At 51.2% G+C, this 15,533-nt stretch overlaps 6 protein-coding genes across 6 annotated transcripts; 3 read left to right on the plus strand and 3 right to left on the minus strand.

Moving 5' to 3' along the window:
• Positions 1-874: 874 nt before the first annotated feature.
• On the minus strand, positions 875-1,620 carry HD553DRAFT_367935 (uncharacterized protein). Its single transcript, XM_046184133.1, has one exon. The coding sequence runs from the start codon at positions 1,599-1,601 to the stop codon at positions 990-992; it is 612 nt and encodes a 203-aa protein (XP_046038044.1). The 5' UTR covers positions 1,602-1,620; the 3' UTR covers positions 875-989.
• Positions 1,621-3,903: 2,283 nt separating this feature from the next.
• Positions 3,904-4,432, minus strand: HD553DRAFT_340461 (putative 60s ribosomal protein l34-b; the record flags this gene model as incomplete). Its single annotated transcript, XM_046182556.1, has 3 exons — positions 3,904-3,988; positions 4,079-4,224; positions 4,316-4,432. The coding sequence occupies 3 exons, from the start codon at positions 4,430-4,432 to the stop codon at positions 3,904-3,906; spliced, it is 348 nt and encodes a 115-aa protein (XP_046038045.1).
• A 1,222-nt stretch (positions 4,433-5,654) lies between these two features.
• HD553DRAFT_307822 (ubiquinol-cytochrome C reductase hinge domain-containing protein) lies at positions 5,655-8,631 on the plus strand. The gene is made up of 6 exons (XM_046179465.1): positions 5,655-5,761; positions 5,857-6,036; positions 6,173-6,302; positions 7,901-8,012; positions 8,084-8,112; positions 8,181-8,631. Exons 2-6 carry the CDS (start codon positions 5,984-5,986, stop codon positions 8,232-8,234), a joined length of 378 nt encoding a protein of 125 aa, XP_046038046.1. The 5' UTR covers positions 5,655-5,761; positions 5,857-5,983; the 3' UTR covers positions 8,235-8,631.
• Positions 8,632-8,685: 54 nt separating this feature from the next.
• HD553DRAFT_307824 (uncharacterized protein) lies at positions 8,686-9,422 on the plus strand. The gene has a single exon (XM_046179466.1). The coding sequence runs from the start codon at positions 8,704-8,706 to the stop codon at positions 9,361-9,363; it is 660 nt and encodes a 219-aa protein (XP_046038047.1). The 5' UTR covers positions 8,686-8,703; the 3' UTR covers positions 9,364-9,422.
• A 2,341-nt stretch (positions 9,423-11,763) lies between these two features.
• HD553DRAFT_322808 (uncharacterized protein) lies at positions 11,764-12,885 on the plus strand (the record flags this gene model as incomplete). The annotated part of the gene is made up of 3 exons (XM_046181337.1): positions 11,764-12,376; positions 12,470-12,624; positions 12,796-12,885. The coding sequence occupies 3 exons, from the start codon at positions 11,764-11,766 to the stop codon at positions 12,883-12,885; spliced, it is 858 nt and encodes a 285-aa protein (XP_046038048.1).
• Positions 12,886-14,395: 1,510 nt separating this feature from the next.
• HD553DRAFT_340466 (uncharacterized protein) lies at positions 14,396-15,082 on the minus strand (the record flags this gene model as incomplete). The annotated part of the gene is made up of 3 exons (XM_046182557.1): positions 14,396-14,578; positions 14,795-14,950; positions 15,020-15,082. The coding sequence occupies 3 exons, from the start codon at positions 15,080-15,082 to the stop codon at positions 14,396-14,398; spliced, it is 402 nt and encodes a 133-aa protein (XP_046038049.1).
• Positions 15,083-15,533: the final 451 nt, after the last annotated feature.

The raw sequence follows: 15,533 nt of genomic DNA on the forward strand, positions 1-15,533 counted from the left end.
TCCGTCTGATCCCGTTGAAACCGCAGGAATTGGAGGCAAAGGTTTCGAGGCACATTTTTGGTAGCGAGAGGAAGGTTCCCATTCAAACCAACAAGCGAGGGGCAAAGACTGTAGGCCGGGTGGGGCTTTGTCAGAACGTATTAATTGGAGTCTGATATTGAGGGCATCCTTGATGAATGTGTAAAGGTGTGACTTTGAGCCGGTCTTGACCATCTCTTCAAACACGCGGACGTGATTTGTCAAGAGGCCTCGCGCATGTCGTGCAGCCAAATAGACACCAAATAAGGTGTATATCGAGCCTGTTGCCTTGATCCAAGCGAGAAGCATTGTCCCTCCGCTTTGTTGAGCCATGTGTGCGCCTTTTCCCCAGTCGATGATGTTGACATTGTAATGCTCTGGCTGATACCGATCGATAACGAAAACTTGTGCCTGGACTGACTCGCCCTGGCGCAGAGTTGTTGCTCCAGTGAACAGGGGAGCTACGTCGATCATAGACTCTTGATCGGAGGGATTTACTTTATCGAGAAGGGATTCGAAAGTGATGAAACCCGCATGAGCAGGAAGTTCCGTAATATGGCCGTCGGCTATCATTGTACCTTACATGGTTGCTATACATACGCAAGCGACACCGTTGATTGTGGAAGCTCATGTCCAATGGTATATGTACTTGACGACCGTTCCGACGAGTCGAACCTTCCTTTCATAGGCGGTTGTCTAATTTCTCGTCATTCGGGACTGGTCTAGAGAGCGAGGCGTCACTCGAGGATGGGGCTAGATATCTGCAGCTGATCCATCATGTCGGTCTTCAAGGCAGCCGGGTGAGGCAGTCAAAATGCTCTGCTCCACAAGAAAGATGCTCGAGTATTGGTATTGACATATGTCCGATGGTCAGGGGGATGGTCCATATGGCAGGGGGTACAACCAACCACTCGTCACTATCAGGTACAAACGGAGGACCACCTTGTTCCCGGTGGAATCCCTCAACCAGTCTAATTGGTCTTGCGGGAAAGCTTAAATGCAGATGCCAGACTTTTGTAAAAGCTGGATATAAAGCTTCCAGACCGCGTCTGCATGGTCCCACTGTCTGATCCTTCGTGAACACTGTTCTCGTCAGATGATTGAGTAGGTTCCTTTGGGGTCAACAGAGTCTCAGGATGCTCTACTTCGCTCCCAGGAGGGTAGGTGATGGGCGTGATGTCCATGTCCAGCGACTTTTCGGCGTTCCGCCTATTCCTGAGCTCGCATAGTCTGTCATTCAGATGCCCCGCAGCGTAGGGAAGGAATTTCCAATTATACAGCAGTTCCTTTACGAGGTCTTTGTAGCCGTTTGCATCTTGAGTTGTATCCGGAAAGCAATCCTTAGCGTTGACTACAATCTCGGCAAGGTCCATGGATTGCTGTCCATGTTGTAGAACGATTGTTCCGGTGATGAACAGCCGAACCTGAATGATCTGCTCCGCAGGATAACCTGCTGTCCGAAACTCTCCAGCCAGGCTCGCGCCGGTCATTTCGAAGCGGAACTCCAAGTATCGTTGAAGCGGAGTCACGTCGAAACTGACCGGCTTGCTGAGTTGAAGGGGCTGTTCAGGGAGAGATGCCATGGGTGATGCGTGTGGTATGTGACGGATAATGTGTATAAGCTACTGATCAAAAGCGAAAGGATGCAAAGATCTTGATTCCGTTTAGACCTACCATTATATATTGGCAAGCATACATGAGGGACCATGGTGCAAGGGTTCTGGCCCATTTACGGGGGCCGCGAGACAAAGGAACTCTACATCGCCTGAAACGTGGCGGTTGATGAGGCAGCGCGTAGCAACGGAAGCGACTCGTTCCACCGATTCGCGCATTTCACATCCCATTGTGATACCAGTGCACTCGAATGACAAAAAAGACAGAATTATCACAAAACTACAAACCATATTTCGGAATTCGGGCACCGCGGTTGTTACCTCTAGGCGCCATAGCGCCTCTGCTCGCCGCCTTTTCACTCATCAAGGCGTAAATCGAAGATGTCAGTTTCTGTCCGAGAGGTCTCCCTGAAGGTCTCGCTTCTCCGCTACGGTAATAAAAACTTGGTCATACAACACAATGAAGCATGTTTACAATCCGAAAGCATCAAGGCTCTAGTACCTGATTTTACAGACCTCCTCCTACAAGACTGGCGGAGCGTGATGATGGCAAGCCTGCCTCATGAGGGTTGTCAGTGTGAACATCCCTTGCAGACGATGCTCCCGACATCACCTCTTTCACTCTCGTGGAAAGGCTCGTGACGGCGTTCGAAAGAACAGTGGCCGCCCGGGAGAACAGAGTCGCCGATTGCGTAAGAACACTCTGGCGGAACGATTGCTCATCGCCTTCGCCTGTCATGCCCCCTTCATCGTCCGGGTCTGTTCTCGTCGTTCCAGCTTGGGATTTCGGATCCCAAGTTCCAACTCATGGAGTATTTGATGTCCAATCGGCGTCTTCGCGCCACAAATCCATGTCGACCAGTCTGTCCCAGATGAGATCCGTTATGAAAGTCTTCAAGGCCTTTTCACGAAGGAGAACCTCAACAGGGGCCTTGTAGATTGCAGGATCGAGTTGAGGTGGCTGATTCAAGAGGTCTGAACTCATATGGAGTTCGCCCAGTGGATATCGGCTTTCTGCACCAGTAGCAGTTGCGCTAAATTTGAGTCGCACACTGATGGGCTCATGATGGGTGGCTTGCAAGGTTGACAAAGTACCAAACAGACGCAGCTCAGGAAGCATAATGTCTTCCAGCCCTGTTTTAGGCACGGTTTCGATTTTCGCCTTTACGGATCGCAAGAGTGGCGCCACATCGAGGTCAATCTCTTTGCCGGTCAACTCAGCGGAAGTTTGATGCTGGAACATTGTTCCGCTCAATATAGAGGATGAGTGACTGTGAGGTTGAAGGTAAAGACCGACACCGCCGCAGTCAATAGACCTGTTCGAGATGCATCAGCCTTGTCTCCATTCTTATACCTAAGGACGAGGAGAACCGGGGGAATGTACAGCCCCCCCTCTCGCTTCCCCTTGTTCTGAATGTCACCATCTGACAAAGGACCACGATATCGACTGAAACGCGGAAGTAGGTCGAGCTCGATGAGACGCAGCTATCGACGCGCTCACAGTAATCGATCGCCTGTTGGACACTTGCTGCCTCGAGCACCGCAAGAGTTTCCGCAAGAAGACCGTTGTCATAGTGTGGGTATATGTGGCTGAGATATCGTCACCCTGGTGGTGAAAACGAACTTGCATTGCGTCGAAAAAACTTTCCAACCGGTCTGGAAATGGCGTCAAGCTTTCCCGTGATTCTCTCACATCACGCTCACTAGATATCCTTTGACGAACGTCTCGCCATATCATTGTTAACGCTGCCACTGACAAGAGCACCAGGAATCCGGGTCACAGCTATACGGGATTTCTGGAACAAGTCGCCCGCTGCTTGCCAATATCGGGCCAGGTTAGCAGTTTATCGATACCGAGTTGATCTCAGCTTGAAACGCGTGGTGATTGGACTGTTCATGATGAAACACGTTTCACCCCGGCGAGAGCAGCTCTTTCGCTCGCTCCGCATCAAGCTTAAGGACACCAAATCCGATCCGCTCAGGCCCTGGATTCTTGGACCACGCGACTCTCGTTTGCTCATCATCACATCGATCCAATCAAAGGCGAGAGAACGCAGATCAACACAAGGGAACTATCCCCGTGTGTCTAGATCCGGTCGACGAAAAGGTACAACTCGGGCGATACGAGATCCATCCCGATCCTCCCGATCCTCCCGATCTATCCCGACTTTGTTTGACTTCGACGATCAGGTGCTTGTTGTGTGTTGCGAGGGTGGGTCGTATAAGAGAAAAGGAGGGAGGAGGGGAAAGAACCAAGTCGACGAGGAACCGTTTACTTCTTCTTGGGGGCGACAGCCTGGGCCTTGAGCACACGCTTGACAATGTTGGCCTCCTCGATCAAGAAGGCTCGGGTGATCCTACAGAGGCGACAAAACACATTATACGTCAGCCTGCCATAGCTTCTTCCAACTAGCCAAAAAACGACGTGACAGCGACCCGAAACTCACCTGTTCTTGACACATCCGGCACACCTCGATCCACCGTAAGCCCTCTGGACGGTCTTCTGCCTCTTGGAGAGGGTGGCGTACTCCCTGGGTCGGAGAGCGGGGACACCGGGGAGTCCGAGACCACAGTCACCACACTTGGGTCCGTTCTGCCAAACGAGGATCGAGCATTTCGTATTGCATCAGCCTCGCGGATTCTACCTTGCGAGTATTAGAGGTAAAGACGTCGCCCGGACTCACAGCCAACTTCTTCAAGTGGTGAACGACCAACTTTCCACCGGGAGTCTTGACGACCCTCCTTCGGGCAGAGGTGGTGTTGTACGGGGTACGCTTGCGGAGGGTGACTCGTTGGGCCATTTTTGTTGATTCTCTGCGGGAACGACACGGATGTAGACAAGTCAGCATTCCGATACAGGTGTTTGTCCGTGAATTTTGGGTCTGGGTCTGGTTGTGGTTTGGTCTGGGTCATGTTCGTGGTCGGCTTCATCCGATGGAGGTGGTAGGTCCTATGCCACGTAGCGAGACGATTCCCGCTTCCATATCATCTCATCCGCTTTTCTGCGTTCGACTCCTCTGCGATCAAGGTCTTTCATTCCCGACCTTTCCCGTCTCGTCTGCCCTTCGTTCTCCATAATCATCCACCTTGGCACTCGGCATGATCGATAAGAATATCCTCCGGTTCACGCAGAACCTCCATCCTCGACCCCATCTGCAGATTTTCCGAACGACCCGTCTAATGCGTCGCCGACATTGGATGTCTGAGAGGAAGCGGTTTGCTATGTCAAATGTCGAAAGGGAAATCGGATGTATCCTTTCCTAACCGCAGGTAAGTTGTGATCTAGGGCGATGGTCGAATGAAGGCAGAGCTGTCGATCTATTTCTATGACAGCCCTATCCTGTCGTGTTGTCGTTTCTTTCTTGCAGATCACTGAGAGGCATTGAGGATGAGGTTGATTGAGGTGATTGATGCCGTTGTTTCGTTTGCCTCGCCGTGTTTCCCTTCTTGACCCTTAGACCACATCTCCTTCCCCCCGCTCTTCGTCGTCGGCTGATCCTCGTTCTTGTCCCCATGTCTATCCGTCTTGAGGCAACTCAGTTGACCGAGACCGAGACCATGACCGATAGACCAGACCCAGACCCATCCCGTAAACTCGTCCAAGATCCACTCACTCAAAGGTCTGCAATCGAACGGATAGACGGTCAGCGTTTCGCTCTCCACACACAATCGACAATGATCTTGAGCTCACCCTTTGAAATCTTGCTGGGGTGAGGAGTGCCTAGGGAGAAGGAGAGAACGGACGTACGGCTAGGCTTCCCGTTTGACGATGTCGACTTCGAGGATCTCGATGTCGAAGATCTCGCACAAGGTCGACCAAGAAAGTTGTCAGGTTGAATTGAGCTTGAAAAAAAGAGAAAAACACTGAGAAGCGCGCGTGATTGAGTGAGAGATTCAAGCGCGATTGCCAATTTCTGAGAGTGTCGATAGTTGTTACGTAAGGATGTCGACACTTGTCGATGGTTGTCGAGGGCGACGCGTACGTAATGTCGCGGGTTGTCGATAGTGTCGATGGTGTCGACACTTGTCGACGATTGGGTTACGTAAGCGTGTCGCGTGTCGACAGTTGTCGATGGTTTGTCGATTGTGTCGACACTTACGTAACCATCGGCACCCATCGACAAGCTTACGTAAGGACCATTTCGACTGTTTCGGAACGAACCGCGGATTGGCTCACGACTCGACTTTGTGATTGAACGAATCGGAATCGACGCAAGTCCCGCAGAGCTCAGCCTAGATGTTGACAAGTCGATGAAACCTATACATCACGTCTCACTTGCCACAACTAGGTCATTACACCATCTACATAGACTTATCCTCATCTCCTCCCCCCAAAAGCACACTCTGTCGTCATGTCCGATCTCACTTCCTTTTTCGGATCCATGGTAGAGATGGTCTTCCCTACGTGAGTCGCCGTCGATCAAACGATCTGGCACTTGGAAAGTTGAGAGCTCATCCCGATCGTCCGTCTATCGTTTACTCCTACCCCGACTGTACCATCTCAACGAACTAACCATGCTACTGCCTAATCTCACCTCCAGCGCCCACGCCGAGGCTCCCGCCCCTACCCCATCGGAGGAACCCGAGCAGGAAGAGCAGGAGGAGAAGCCCGAGGCTGAGGAGGAGGCCGAGGAGGAAGAAGAGGAAGAGGAGGAGGATGAGCCTGAGGATGTGAGTAGATTCTGTCTTTGATGAGTCGGCGGTGTGACGTGGTGTGACAATCGAGGTAGTGGACGAAGCGGATTTGGAGAACCTGGACTCGATTCGGGCTTGAGCCCGGGACGTGACGAAGGATTCGGGACGGATAAGCTTCGGACCTCAAGAACTGGACTACCGGATCTTCATTACAGAAGACTTGGAACATCTCGTACCCACACATACCCTCTCATCTCATTCAACTCGACCGCATCTCGAATCATCGCTTCTGGTTCTACCTGGAAACGCGGTTTACCTGGTTGATCAGAGGATATTCAAGCTCGATCATCAACTCAAGCATCGATGACCCATGTGATATCGGCCTCATCGAACTCATCGCGCAGACGAGCGAACATGATCTGGCTTCGAATCTGGCATATCAAATATCTGCCGGACCAATACGTCAGGTCCGGTTCAAGTCAACCCGAATCATCGCATCAATACATTAAGCACGATGCTGGGGCCATTCCGGAGCAATAGTCAGAGAACGAGATCATTCCACGATCGGACGCCGTCGTCACGTTCATATTCTCATTCAACCAGAGGAGCTGTTGTCGTCGTTTCAAACAACTGGATTCGCCGTGAAATACCGCAAGAGCTGTACATCCAATCGACTCTGGAATCACGGCCCCCTTCAAACGGCGCTCGATGGACGTACATGCACGGTTCTGATGGAGACGAACAGGTATCTCGATTCGGCCATTGTGGTGCCGAGATCACGTCTCATGCGATTCGCTCGCGTCTTCTCGATAGACGTTACGGGTTGGAGAGAGGCTTCTATAGGGCACAGGAAGGACTACGGGACTGTCCTGGTCGATATCAGATTTTGATGGACCAGGAGTCGTAGATGGCGGCGATGAGAGGTCAAACCTGCGTGAATCAGAAGAGGTCGTCCGAAGATCACTCGGCGTCATATCGGGATCATATTCGGCACCGTCTCAAGGAGGCGACCATCTCATCGGACAGAGCCAGACAGAGCCAGATGAGGCTAGGCGGTTGAGACCGAGAGGCAGAACTCGTTGGTCGATTGACTTCGACCTCGATGTCTGAGAGGCGAACGTCCGTCATCGGTCGGGGTGGACGACAACGGAAAGGCCCCGCTCCATGATGAGCGCGAAAAGAGAGAACCCAAACGTTGTTCCTGTGCTTACGCTGGAAAACAAAACCTCAGGACAAGGCAAAGCGCACGACCCCGCTATCGAACAGGACATGATTGCTACCAGAAATACGGTGCGATACTCGCCTTCAGCATAACAACGCCGAGATCAAGAAGCGCGATTTGTCGAAGAGCAAGATTTGTGGACAAAAAGGATGATTGCAGGGATCAGTCTCATTTCCAGTTGTCACGGACTTCGGAACCTGGTACGGAATTTGTTACGAATCGATATCGCAGATGGACTTGCAAAACACTTTGCGAACTATCGGAGGACATAGGAAACAACAAAACGACTGGACTCCGTCGCTCCATCTCGTCACACCACCTTTGACCTGTCACACCACGTCACACCGCAGACGCTTCTAACAGAAACGAACTCGACTGACTAACTTTTCCCTTCTTAACGACTCGACTCTAGCCCGCACCTGCCATCCGAGCCGAGTGTGAAAAGACCAAGGAGTGTGCCCCTGCCGCACACCACTTCAAGGCCTGTAGCGAGAAGGTCGAGGGTGGAAAGGGATGGCAAGGAGGTGAGTTTCGGCAGCGTGTTTAGCTTGGCGCGAGAATGATCGGCTGACGTTATTATTTCTGTTTGACACAGAGGACTGCGTCGAGGAGCTCTTCCACCTGGTGCGACCGATACTGACATGGTGTCAACACAAGAATTTATTTGCTAATCCTCCTCCACCTCGTTTTAGATGCACTGTGTCGATGCCTGCGCCGCCCCCAAGGTTTTCAAGCGATTGGTCTAGACTTCTCGTCTGGACTTGTTGGAGAACGAGACGTCGCGAGAGATGACGTCAAAGACCCTCGGAGGAGAATGGGGTGGTGTTGTTTGTACCAAAACACGATAACGCGCGCGCTGGTGGCGGGTGGATGTAGATGGGTTCGGAAAGAGAGCCGGGTTTTCCTTTATTAGCATTTTGAAACGTCATAACGGACATTTCTCAGCGGTTTACTATGGGCAGTGAGAGGAGGGATGTCTCTTCCCTGCACTTGCGCCTGTGGCAGTCTGAGGCGGAATGTTTCGAGGGGTCAATGGCGTTCCTTTGTCAAATGCAGCGACTAGGGACTTCAAAGCCCTTTATGGTACACTTCACATCGATACTGATCGAAGATGGTTATAAGCAGGATTCACCTCGTGCGTCGAAGGGTAAGTCCCCTAATTCCCTCATTCCGCGACCACCAAGCTCAATCCTAGCAGCGATCTCTTCCTTGAAAATGAGTTCTGCCGTGCACACCAGCGATGAAATCCCGTTCGATGTCACACCTTTGACGGAGCTTCTTGCTGGAAAAGATCTGCTGACTGACCTGAAGTTTTCTGGGAGCTTATTGACGTCGAAATCCGCCTACAACAGCTTTGTTCTCGTTTGGATTCGCTTTAGCGCTACGCGATTGGGCAGGGAGGACGAGCGACATGATTTGCCGAGGATCTTCCTGGATGGAAACCTCTTGAACCCATCGCACCACCCGAACTCAGAGATCTACAAGGTCCAGGTTGAAGAGCTTCTTACCAATCAGGACTTTATACACTTTGCGGAAAAGCATATCCTGCAGGCCCTCCCCAAGTTGTTAGCACGGTACAAAAACGGCAAGCCGGTCCCCCGTCACTTTGCGGGAGATCAAGCGGTCGAATGGGCTTCAACTGCCAAGACTGCTGGATTGACACGGCAGCAGAGCAACGAGGCAGTTGCTACGGAGATGACTGCGGAACAGTTCTCTCAAGACCGTACCCGGACATCCCAAGCGAGTTCGTCTGCGCGCTCCTTCTCTGGCCGGTCAAGCATTCTCAGCTTGGTGACAGACATCAGGCTGAGGTCTCGCCGGAATGCTCGATCCATTGGCACGGTTCCTACGACCTCCGCTTCATCGCGTGGTTGAACGTGTATAGCGCACCTGATTGTATTCAAATGATCGATTGTACTCCTTGTGAAAAGCACCCTCCCTACTATCAATGAATTAACGCAACTACTACTACCTTTCGAAATAGTTAGCGACGATACTATCGAGCCACCGGCGCTCTTACGCTCCTATGAGAACGCCATCCCTTGACGTCTCTGGCACCCCTACGAACTTGGTCTCGAGAAGGGTTGTGGACGACAGGGTCGTTGCTGAGTGAAAAAAGCTAAATGGTCGATCTCTTTTATGGAGATGTGGCTCTTAAGGTTGACTGACATGTCGCGCTATGACGGTATGCTTCAGTCCGGTTCTCCTCAGCAAGAATATTCAGGCTGTCATGTCACTGTGAAGCACGTAGTCTTGTCCCGACATCGATCACTAAAGGTGGTTTGAAAGCTGACCGAACCTGGATACTATCCTCTCGCTAAGCATCCGGTGAGAAACAAGAGTAAGCGCTCCTTTCACTCGCGGAGTGGCGATCTCGAGATACCACGACCTCGCCGTCGTGCTGGAGATGTATATATTATCAAGATATCGTTGGACAAGCGGTCAAGCTGAACATTTCAAAATCAAAGTGCTCTCTTCAGCTTGAACAGATCAAAAACTCGCCAGATGGCCGTCAACATCAATGAAATCCAAGTGCCATCATACGCCAAAAAATGGCGAGACGGACCCACTCCATTCGGCAGACCCTTCAACTACCTGATCCAATCGCCGGGAAATATTGAATTCCTGCAGTGTTACCTATGGCCAGCCAAGCTGCGGCCCGGTCTTGCTACGGAGAAAGAAGTGGTAGTCTTACGTTTAGTGTTTGAGCGATGCAAGCAGAACCCCAGGTTTTGGGAAATTTACGACATATGCGAAGTCTACATTGCGAGAGAACATCTGGAACAACGGAAACCTGACTTCTTCGGGACGTTCCCAACAAGGTTCGATCGTTACGTCGAGAAGACTCGCAAACTTCTGGCGCCAAAGTCACCCCTGGCTAAGGTCATCAGAGATGCCGTGGGGGAAGAGGTTGAACACATTCGTCGAGACCGACGGCAAGCGAATAGTTCAATTGAGGGAGAAAACCCGGGGTTCTGGTTCACTTGGACACCAGGACAAGATGTATCCGTTGAAGCTTAGAACGGCAGTTATGTGACGTCTGTCCAGACATCTGTTAGCGGAGCTGAGACCGATATGACTTCTGGTATGTGGTCGAAATCCTGAACCACAGAACCAGCAGTCGTCTCAGCTCTGTGAGGGATCTCTTTTCCTTTTCAAAGACATGAAAAATTTCGCGCTGTATGATTGGCGATACTGTATTGAGACGTATTGGTATGAATTTATGGCTTTCGCCACACTGTCGTCTGATCCTCTTCATCCCGTCCGATGCGACCGATCGTGACCAGATACTTGTATGCATGCAGAAACGACTTTGATAAATTCAAGTGTCTGTCGCTCTATCTACCGACACTTGGTGATATGGCTCGATCGTCGGATGTTTGACGACTGCTGAGTAGCTTTCTTTCATCATCCCGGCAGCGTGGTGTGGGGGATCCAAGCAGCATCATACATACCGTAACTCATCAGATACAAAATAAGGGATCAGGGATCATAAGACTGTGATCGTGACCTTCCAGTAGAGCGGAAGCACGAAGGCGCCATGGGGATACCGAGGGTACAACTGGGCCGAGTCGCTTAAAGCACTGACACCCGGACTCCTACCGTGCGTGTAGACCTTGTAACCCTCAGTACATTGAGGAAAAACCCCAATCCCTAACAGGGTTTCCTGGAGGCATACTATTGAAGGGTTCTGTTGTTCGAGCAATTGGGTAAAGCCGGCAGCCTTACCCACAAGTCCGTTAACATTCCAACTGAATAGGCCCGAGGGAGGAGGACTAGATACCCTCAGTACTCCTTTCGCTTTCACGGAACATTCCGATCACTTGATCGCGCCTCGAGCGACCGTCTAGATCATGAGACCACACCAAGCAAAACGCCTTTACGCGCGCATGTGCCCCCCTTTGCAGGCGGAGGCGCGCGCGCTCCCCTTTCACAGGCATCTTGTTTCATCATTTGCGAATTGGAGCGAAAGCTTTCACCTGACTGAACTGACAACTCGATAAAATCCGTTACGGTCACGGGACCACGATTGTGTGAATCGTTCAGGTGACATCAGCGCGAAAACGAGGTCACGACAGTCGGGGACCCTCCTTTTGTCTCCTCGGGCGACATTCCTCTGCGGAATAGCGGAATAGTAGCCGGAGAAGCTTGTGGTACGGGCAGACATGTATTTAAGCTCGGGATGAAAGGTCTACGATCACACCCCTCGAACTGGAAAACACCTTCAGCTTCACAACATCTTACATTTTTGCTGAGACCGTTTTCTCTAATCATATGAAGACCCACACAAACTTCTCCTACGGGACCGACTTCGCCGCCGTGAAGAAAAATTCTTCTTATTTACGCCGCGTCGAAAAAGCCTTTGGTCGACCGGAACTCGTCTGCTACATCTACTCTGTGGAGTATAAAGACAGCTCGAAGGACAGGAAGATCGCTATAGTCATGGAGTTGGTCATAGAAAAGAGAAAGGAAAGATACAACACTACTTGGCAGTTCGACCTGTTCAAGTTCTGGATTCCTGCGTCTTCTGTGTCATCTGAGGTCTCAAACGCGTTGGGAGAGAAGGACTCTCGGCTTTACCTGGATGATGGAGTATTGGACGCGTTGGAACGATGTCTCGAGAAGGACTCTCGGCTTCACCAAGCTCTTGGATCGGAGCTAGACAAGCGGATCAAGAGGAAGGGGAACCAGTTACTTCCGACCTTTGAATACAACACGGGCTGGCTTGATTGGCAATTCGAAGATGAAGATTTGCCAAAGCCTGTCGAGGGTTCCATCGGAGGTACACATGTTACACAGGACTCAGGTTCAGCCTCCGACATCTCTGATACTGAGATTGTACCTGATTCCTCCATGAGTGGAGCGCTGCCTCCTTCTACAGGCCGAAGTTAGCGTTGAGCATCGAGCTTTATTGCTACCGGATGTTCTTGTAGAAAGACCTGTAGGGATAGACCTAGGTTGGAAAGTCCAAATTTATTAGCCGTGCTGCTCGAAACGTGCATTCCTTCGATGTTCCTTGCTGTATTTGAGAGGTTCTTACAGAAGAGTGTCGGCGGCCTGATGTTGAGCGTGCATGACGAGCGTATTGGAGATAGTCCTCAAAGCGTTGCTGGATTGCGGTATCATGCGACGCATGTAAGGCTGAGAGTTTCTACCGCATAGCTGCTGTCTTCGACTTTATGACAAGCCCCGTATGTGCAAATTTGACAGCATGAAAGGGGTACGCTCGTCTCTGCTCTAAGAAAAGCCTCATGATGTATACTACTCCGTGCAAACTTTCATACAGCAGAATGCGGCATTGTACAGCTCCGGTATGCGATATCGAGTCGGCAAATTAGCGAGTCATACGGCCTGAAAGATAGCAATCTAGACTGCGGTGGTCCAGGTTTGGCATGAATAAAAATGAAACATCTTGGACTCTGGTCCCATGGGGTAGGATGTCGGTCCTCTCCAGTCATCGCGTGCTCGAAGGTATCAAGTGAAACACGAATTTTAGTTCTCCTTTGATCACAGATACGCCATCTTGACGACATCAGCCATAGGCGACCGACAAGCCCAGTATATAATCTCGCGACGCTGTTCCTATACCTCGCAATCGGCAGGCGGTCGGCCCGTTTTCTGCAAAAAAACAAACTGTTACAACCCCCAGTATGACCGATTTCGTACCCCTTGAGTTTCAGCGCGTTCTCGACTCCGAGGTGAACCGCCGCCCAGCTGTGGAGGTGTATCAAACGTATCTCGAGCTAGACTCCGTAATCGGCTCGGTCAAAATCCACAAGGATTACAAGCAAAGTTGGCGGTCGAGAGGGAAACCAAGAGCGTACATTCACGTTGTGCGAGATGATGAAAAGCGTTGGCTTGGATCCGCGATCGTGCTTACCGTTTGGCTCGCGAAACACCATCTGTTCAACGTATGGATTCCCCGCCAACATTTCCCCAACCTCACAGAAGGATTCTATGACAATTACTACGTACATCGAAGACGAGAGATGTACGCCGAGGAAGTGAAGTTACTGTTGCAAAGTGAAATGAATGGAGGTCTTGGTGCAAAGATTCGCGCTGCTTTAGAAGGCGGGTATGGGACAAGAGTATCCGGCCTTTTCTGGCTCGAATCCAGCATCCAGGGAAAACCTATAGAGTCCAGCTTCAGCCCACGCCAGACTACATCAGACTCGCTTCAAGCTCCCTCATATTGGTCAAGCGACACGCAGAAGTCAACAAGGCACACCTCTTCCCTGACGGACGGCACAGGGACTGGAACAATTCCGGTCACCGTGAAGGGAGAGCAATCTGATGCCCCATCTTCTCAACTGCCAAACCTGACCAATCTCGATTGTACAGACCTAACCAGATGATCTTACACGACATGCACGAATGTATAGGAATCTACGATTGATAGATGTGGTAGTGGGCTTACATTGCGTCGGTATCCTTGAGGTGTCGCTACCTAGTAGCTTGATGGGGAATGCCTTGACATGCTTTCCGCAATCTTAGCTCACACACGCGCGCGAGTGACCGATCGATCGACGTTTCAGCTCCTGGGAACCGCTCCTCTCCCTTGATGAACAAGGAGGCAGGTGAAGCACGCGGCAGTATGTGTTTTCCTGGCGCCCAGTCCTCCTGGAACCCTTGCAACCACTGCGACCGATCACAGCCTGCGCAACTCGGTCCCGACCTCGGGATCATTCAACAGCACCCAGCCCCAAGGACAAGGTGACCGGTGCTTCATACGATAGTCGAGAGGAGTAGCTTGCCTCCCCATGCAGCTATACGCAACGCAAAGAGTTATGTCCTTGCTTGTAGTTCCGGATCGAAATCTCTTCAGCGTAATCATCTATCGATACAGAAAATGCCCTTCATACCTCATACAACCCGAACCTCCTTCCATGTCTCCTCTCCTTTCAAGCTATCGCCCGCCTTCCTCATTTCCACCCTCACTCCCGCTCTCATCCTTGACAGCCCAGCCGCGTCCAAATTCTTGCCCCTTGACGTAACCCGTCGGGCTGGACAACCCGACTCGTTTAGCGGTCGCTGTAACTCGGTCCTCGGTGGATAGGCCTTGGAGAGGGTTGTATCGGATAAGGAGTTCCTGTTTGCGCCGAAGGAGTTCGTGGTGCAAGGGTTGTGTGAGGAGGACGGCAGAGGCGAGGTTGATGGACGTTGTGATGTTCAGGTAGAGGTGATGATCGAAGGGTTTGTACGACATGGAGAAGCGAGAAAGTCGGTCCAAAAGACGATTCAGCATGCCGATCGTCCACAACAACCGGGATGCTCTCGAAACCGAGCAAGGACGCTGTAGACTCACCGTATGTAACCGCCCAGCCTTGACAAACTGCGTCAACTCGTTCAGATCCCTCGTGAACTGCTTGTCCTCGCCCGATCCCGCACTCCGCTTTTCTTCGTAAACACTCCTGAGCATCCCCAAGACGGCTTGATTCCGTCGTCCTCGCGGTTGGATGGCCTGGAGTAGTTGAGATCAGGTAAGGGGTTAGCTGTAAGCTTGAAGTAGGTTTTCGTGGCGGCGACTTACGGATTTGTTGATCTCCCGGAGAGCTGAGCGGTAGCTCCTAACGAGTGACACGGATGCTGACATCTTGAGCTATCTTTCCAACGTATAGAGGCGGGCGGCTGACTAGATGGCACTATGGAGAGAAGACGTCGCAGAGGCGAATGTCTGACAACATCGACATCAATATTAGGGGGTTTCAAAATCGCGGAAATCATCTTTCATCTCATCTTTTTTTAGCAAATTGCTACTTTCGGAAATACGCGCGCGACGCGTCGAACGCGTGAGAAATAGCGAAAATGCGTTAGATGAGTTGAAAGATGATGTGCTAGATGAAGGGGGTCGGAGGGCCATTCATCTAGCAAATCATCTTTCAACTCAACTAATCATCTCACTCGCGCGCGCGCGGCGGAAGCAAATCGGAGGCAAAGCGGATACAAACCTCCGGAAATTACCGAATCTGGAATTTTCTGAAAGATGAGCTGAAAGATGATTTACGCGATTTTGAAACCCCCTAATATCATCATCATCGACATGA

Source organism: Filobasidium floriforme (genome assembly GCF_021052385.1).
Source record: "Filobasidium floriforme strain CBS 6241 chromosome Unknown HD553scaffold_6, whole genome shotgun sequence".
NCBI classification, from domain to species: Eukaryota; Fungi; Basidiomycota; class Tremellomycetes; order Filobasidiales; family Filobasidiaceae; genus Filobasidium; species Filobasidium floriforme.